The sequence below is a fragment of the Mus pahari genome, chromosome 10 (assembly GCF_900095145.1).
Source record: "Mus pahari chromosome 10, PAHARI_EIJ_v1.1, whole genome shotgun sequence".
In the NCBI taxonomy this organism is placed as follows: domain Eukaryota; kingdom Metazoa; phylum Chordata; class Mammalia; order Rodentia; family Muridae; genus Mus; species Mus pahari.
The window spans coordinates 11,349,608-11,356,370 of NC_034599.1; the positions used below are offsets into that span (position 1 = coordinate 11,349,608).

A 6,763-nucleotide genomic window follows, 5' to 3' on the forward strand; every position below is an offset into this window, starting at 1 on the left:
AATCCCAGTAACTACCAGCAATGTGCCAGCAATTCCAGTAGCAAGAGGCTGCTGCAGGAGGCTCTCAAGTCAAGGTCTCCCTAGACTATAGAGTGAGTTCATTGTCAACCTAGATGGCTTATTCTCAAAATGAAAAGGCTGTAGCTAAATGGTAGAGTGTTTGCCTTTCGTGAGGTCCTAAGTCAATCCTTCATAGTAAAAAACAAAAAAATAAAAAGAATAATTTTCAGTCCCATAAAACAAGGAAAACTCAGTCAAGTCATGAATACTTGTGTATTTATTCAGGCATGCTAACACCAAACAGTCGACTTGTGTTAGGTGTTAAGGAAGGAAGCACTGAGCTGTCACAATACCGATTGTCAATCATTAACTATGAGGCTTCCATTATCAGACTCTCTTCTCTGTGTCTGTGTCTGTGTCTGTGTCTGTGTCTGTGTCTGTGTCTGTGTGTCCATCTGTGTGTCTGTGTCTGTGTCTGTGTCTGTCTGTGTCTGTGTCTGTGTGTCCATGTCTGTGTGTCTGAGTCTGTGTGTCTGTGTCTGTATGTCTGTTTCTGTGTCTCTGTCTTTCTGTGTCTTTTTGTCTTGGTCTCTGTCACTTTTTCCCTCTCTCTTCTCTGAAAAGTATAGGTTTAAGCTGGAGGGTTAGGAGAAAAGGGGTTTTTCAGAGGAAAATGAGTCACACCAGACAGTATGGCTATGGGCTTCTCAGAGAGGAGTTACCCCTTCCTAGACTCTAGCCTAACCCATCTTACCAGATTCTAAATTTGCCTGATTCTAATTTAACCATCTTTCTTATTTCTTAGCATTTTTGTCAATATTACACTGCAGCAATCGGGTCAACAGCTTTGTAGAGTGAAAAGCAGAGAGAATGAAGATACAGCAAATGGGTGATCGTCACCAGCAATAGAACATTCTTCATTTAGAAATTGATGGAAGGGATGCTGTGTGCATGGCATGTGTGCTGGGGTAGGGTCGCCTTAGTGACTTGCTCAAGATACCAGGTTTCTCCTTCATTTCATGGTCAGGTCTATGCTGGGCATCGACCATGATGGAGTTTGATTCCCATTTTTATAATAGGATGTCTCACAAAAGCTGGACTAGAACCACATGGGAAGCTAAGTGCTTGCCCCATTAGGCACGATAACTCATATTGCCACTATCGGTACTATGATTATCATCTCTTCCATCACTTGTCATCACCCACAGCCGTGCTGTTGGGTCTGACTTACAAGTGATAGTAATTATTTCCTGGATTCCAAAATTGGTATCAATGTGCCTAGATGTTAAATATATCTTATCACAGAAGATGGTCCTACTGGGGTGAAAATGGAAGAAGACACTTTTAGAGAAAAAGGTAAGATAGTCAAAGAACTGAGTAAAAATGTTAAAATTAGATGAAGACCACAAGGAGAAGGTTATTTGGATGAAAATGATGTAAATATTGATTGTTTTTCTTCTTTAAGATGCAGAGGCAAACAGCTCAGCTTTCTGCAACATGGCATTAGTTAGAGCTTCCCAGGGAAGAGCTGGCTTACTTGGTGTTCAAAGCTGGTCTTATTCTCTGGAAAGTTGATGAGACTGGCTCAGATCTACCTTTTTTTGCTTGGGTTTTTATTTTCCTTTTTGGCCACAGGTTCATGCAGTCTGATGAATCCCAGGGTGGGCTCTGCTTTGTCCATACAGCAGCACTCAGTCTTCCATAACTTCACACTCTCATTACTGTGAGACATGACTCTGGACCCATGAGATAGATGCTCTCCACTTTACATAGGAGTCCTGTGTTCATGTCTCCTTAGCATGGACTGGCTATGGCATGCCCCAACTAAACATGAGGGTGAGCATTGGTCACGCTCCATTCTGAGGGTAAGTGTTATGTACACATAAACACGTCTTCCACAAAAGTTTAGTCAGGGACATTCATTCAAGGAAAATTCCCTGGGAAGTAGGAGCCCCACCCTGTCCTGCCGTACCACTCTGTACCTGAGCACTCTCCGAGTTTCCCTGGTGGACACTGGCAAAGAAATGGTCTCCTGCTGGCCTCATAACCCACACATTGCATGTCCTCTGGACACGGTTTTTCCACACAAGGATCGTTGGACCCGGGGCACACTCCTCCTGTGACAAAGGCAGAAGAAACATGATCAGGACACAAAGAGATTCACCACCAGTTTTATGGATCGTAAGAAATCATCCAGGCCTGGGCTATATGTGATCTCAAGTGGCAACAAAGGGACCACCCAGAAGCATGGGCATTGGGATTGTCATCACTAGGCGTCAGTGCCCATCACTTCTCTCTGTATCTCTCAACATTCCATTAATGCCAGCCTGAGTGGGATAAGAGGAAAGGAAAATCCAAAGTTTATCCTACTAGGTCAAAAAGTGTCAACGCTTTCTTTCAGCTGAAGAAAGATCATCACTTCAAGACTCTGTCAGACAGTATTAAAGAAAGTTCCCAACATCCTAATGGTCATTTATAAGCACCGTGGTTGTATCTATTTTCTGTAGACGATTACCTCTCTGAAAAACTTGAGGGCAGAATGTAAGAGATGTTAGCTGTTGATTTCAGGGAGAGGGGGAGGGAAGGAGGAAGGGATGTGGAAGGGCAGGTAGAGAGGCAGTGAGTACATTCTAAATAATGAAAGCAAAACTCATTTTGTTTCCTAATCCTTTCTGCCACATGGGATTTTATTGATTAACTATGAGGAGTCCCTGCCAGCTACTTAAAAAAAAGGCAGACTTATCCTTGGCTGAGCCAGGAGTCCATTTCACTTGCTTGATTCAAGCTTAGATGAAAGTTTAATCCCTTAGGAGTGAATCCCTGGAAGAAGATTAAAACAGACTAGGACTCAGGTGAATTAGGTCAGCACCAGATGACGACAGGTATGTCCTCATTGCAAGCAGCACGCTTGTCAAGGGCCCTGGGCTATTTCAGATGTATTTAGGAACTTTTCAACCGGGCAAGAGTTTAAGTGGCAAAAGTCTCTTGAAAAAGCAAATCAACTAAAATGAAGCTTCAAACGAAGTGGTACTTTCCTTAATGGGATAGCGTTCTTACTGGAGTGCGCTCCTTTTCTTTAAATGAGGAGCATAGCATAGCAGCTTCTCCCTTCACTGGCAGGAGCTGGTCCTTGATCCCAGTCTTCTCCATGATTCCTTTCCTGGTCATTAAGGACTGTCTCAACGACAGCCATCTCTTTGATCGAGAGGAAGCAGGTATGTGGAGCTAACTACATACAAACGTGTTTTGAACTATAATCTGGAAGAGGAAGCATCTTGCCAGTACTAGCAAACTTAAGATTCATAAATCCCACTGTGCCATTAGCTACAGTCAATTTGCAAAGTTACTCTTGACGTTGGTCCAGCTCTCAGTCTTGGAAGTGAAGGAATTGTAAACTGAATATTTAGAACAAGCTCCACTAGTGATTCTACAAGATCCAACCTCCCAAAACACATCCTGAGATCTAGTGTACGCTAAAGCTTTATGCTTTCCACATATTTTTCAGTATTGGTAGAATGTTTCCATCTCATAAGCCACTTCAAGGAGCTCTGGTGAACAGTTTTAAAATAACTTCAAGCATATTCATTCATTCAACAAATAATAACTTGTTGAATTAAAAATATTAATTTGATAAAGTTCTTGAGACCAGTGAGCTAATAAGTCCACAAAGATGACAGAAAATGCTATCCGTAGACATGAAACACGCACACACATTACTTATCAGGTCACTGTTTTGATGGGTATGTGAAAGCAAGGGATGCTCTGTGTCCTGGGAGAACGTTAGACTTATTCATTAGGAAGAGAATGTTCTAGCTGCAGACTGAAAGGCTGACACCCTCTGAGTAACAGGGATGAGCCAACCACGCTGATGGTGCAGCTTTGTGAATGACTAAACTTTTGTTCACAGCCAACTTATGTTCTCAACAGCTGCCTCTGCCGGAGTGTGAGCATCTCAGCATCTTTGACTCAGGTAATGATGGCCTATACTCATCTAGGGTAGTTCTTAATGTTAAGCAATAGTTAAATTATGCTGAAAAATACAAGAACCTGAAGCTAACTAAGCAAAAACTACATGGAGTTAGCAATAGGCACATACCACAGAGCTTCTTATCGTTAGAGATAGTTTCTGGCTTACCTGGCGAGCAGTAACTTCCAAGAGGACCCACATGCAGTGGTTTATGCACCTAAATCTGTTGCTCTTGGTCATCCTTTTTATTTTTCTATTTCAGTACACTGAGGGATCCCATCTCCATATGTCACTGCATCTTTGACACACCACTAGAGATGTTATTCATTGTCCTGATTTTTTTTATAACTGCTACAGTGCTAAGGAATCCTACATTCTCAAAATCTTAATTTAAAAGCTACATTTCAAGGAAGAAAGGATGGTTGGGTAACTGTAGATGTGTGACAGTAATGACATTTATTGTCATAGAAATTGTGATAATATTTATCAAATAAAACTAAACATTTTTGCGTACATATAATGAAAGTTATTCACTATATTTCCAAGACAATTCAGCGCTGAGGGGTTTCTGCATTTTATTCATGTTGGGCTCATGCTGGGCATTTTGTGACCACACTCATCACGATGATTAGCCCAGAACTTGTCACTTGATCTCTCCGACTTTGAGTTAAAGCACAGATTCACTTAACCAGCAGTTGGATCTCAAGTCCACATCTCCTTTTCTTCTTGTGGCTTTGTGTCACAGTATACAGAAATGCACATAATTAAGCCACAGCTACCAATTAATGATTATTTAAAATCCAGTCCCCACTAGGAAAAACGCAGTATGAGTGTGTATGAAAAACAGAAATATAAATATTGCAAGTGAATTGTAAAGTGAGTAACAATATGCAGTGTACAATAACGTGTGTGTGCTTTCATTCTATCTGCTTGTGACTTGGATTAGTCTTCCTTATAACCTCTCTATTGTGACGGGGACATTTATGGGTAAGGAATGTGACTGGCTGCTTCGGATAGCTGCAGGAGTCTTCTGCCTTTACTCCAGTTTGGGATCTGCTTAGCCATAAATAATAGTTCATCCAACTGCTTGTCAGGGGGCTTAGCTCACAGGCTCACTCTCCTGCAGCTGACAGAACTAGAAAGCAAACCTGAGCCTGAAAGCCAGTCTGCATTTTGTACATACCTTTGACCGACAAGTTTATTCCAAGTAAATACGTAAAATTATTGAGAAGCAGCTTCCTCCAGACAGGTGAGTCTCCATATCCAGTATAGTGACTCTTTGCTCTCTACAAAGTATCATAAGGATTGGTACCTTTCTGAAGCCTATATTGTCTGCAGGGCATGGCTTCAGATGTTGAGCCTGAATTAAGCCATGTGCTCCTGGGCCTCTGACGGACCCAGGTATGAAGCCCAGGGAATACTTTAGGGATAAATGTTCTTTTCATCAGAGACCTAAAGTTTTCTAGGTACATAGAAGCCGTACTGCCTTGTGTGGGTGCTGAGGGGTTAACCTGATTTGAGAAATCCCATGTTTATAAGACTCCATCTCAGGCAACTGTGCACACCTATTATTGTTAAGAGCCTTAAAGACCCACTCTCTGGTGGCAGAAAGTGCCTCATCAGCTCCTGAGTACCAGTTAAGAGATGACAGTGTCAACTCCTGTTGGCTTCTGGGAGGAAGTTTATCTTATTAACTATCATTAAATAATCTGGGTTTAATGAACTTGTGCCGTGCTCCGTGACAGCTCGGGGAGTGGAGACCTGTAGACCTGCAGGCTCTGCATCTCCAGTCATCTGTCAGTATGAAGGGAGCATGAAGGGCCCCCTCTCTATTAAGTCAAATGAGCACATTTGTCACATGGCAGTGCAAGGCCAGGCAGCAGTAGCCTGTGTCACAACCAGAGGCAGAAGAATAAGCTCCTTTCCCTGTTTCCAGGTCCCCTGAGGGAGTGTGACAGGAAAGTGACCAGATCCTATTGGCAAGCTGCAGACCTGGCTAGTTACTTAATGTATTTACTCCGTGGCTTGAACACATTGCTTAGCTTTTCTGGATCGTGACCGCCTTTCAGAGAATCAGGACAAAGATTCCTCACAGTGTTGAGAAAAGTGAGTGGGCCAGTGCCTGAGGAAAGAGTTGTAAGGAGAACTTGGAACCAGGCTGTATAACTGGTGAGGCTAACACAACCTGTCAGGATGGCAGGGACCCGATCTTTCTACCTGCTCCCTGATTTGAGTCAGATTTGTAAGCAGAGAGATGATATGAAATGCCATATGTATTGGAGGTGTAAAAAAAAGACCTGGAGCCTTTTACTCTTTGGGCTCACAGGATTCATGTAGCTGTGTCTGTGCTTTTGTCCCCACTCTAAGTAGAGCCTCCTGCCTTGTGTACTACAGGCAAAGCTCTGTATCCTCCACCCTGTGTACAGTCCCTTGCCTCCAACTCTGATCCAAAGCCATTTTTTTTTCACTTCAGGTAGAGTCCTCCAGGACCCTTTCTGCTTCACTCACAATCCCTCACCTCCACTTTAGGCAAAGCCTCTCTCCTTCAAGGTCTCAGGCATGATCCCCACTTTCTCCACCTCAGGTAGAGCCCCTCCCTCACCTTGTCTACTTTAGACACAGCCCCCTCACATTCTCCACATCAAATACAGCCTCTACCATGTATACTCAGGCACACTGTACCTTCTCTATGTCATGCACAGTCCTTTAACATTTCCTACCTCACATACAGTCCCCTGCCTTTTCCACCTCAGACATATTTCTACCACCTCCTCTTCTTTCTCCTCCTCCTCCTCC

General features: G+C 43.0%; 1 protein-coding gene across 7 annotated transcripts in view; it reads right to left on the reverse strand.

Annotated features, from left to right (window-relative positions):
- Positions 1-6,763, reverse strand: part of Fat3 (FAT atypical cadherin 3) — a 603,560-nt gene that overhangs the window by 38,035 nt on the left and 558,762 nt on the right. For all 7 annotated transcript variants that reach the window (XM_021205908.2, XM_029542742.1, XM_029542740.1 and 4 more), the window contains one exon: positions 1,983-2,117. In XM_021205908.2, coding sequence (XP_021061567.2) covers positions 1,983-2,117 — 135 coding nt within the window. The remainder of the gene's footprint in view (positions 1-1,982; positions 2,118-6,763) is intronic.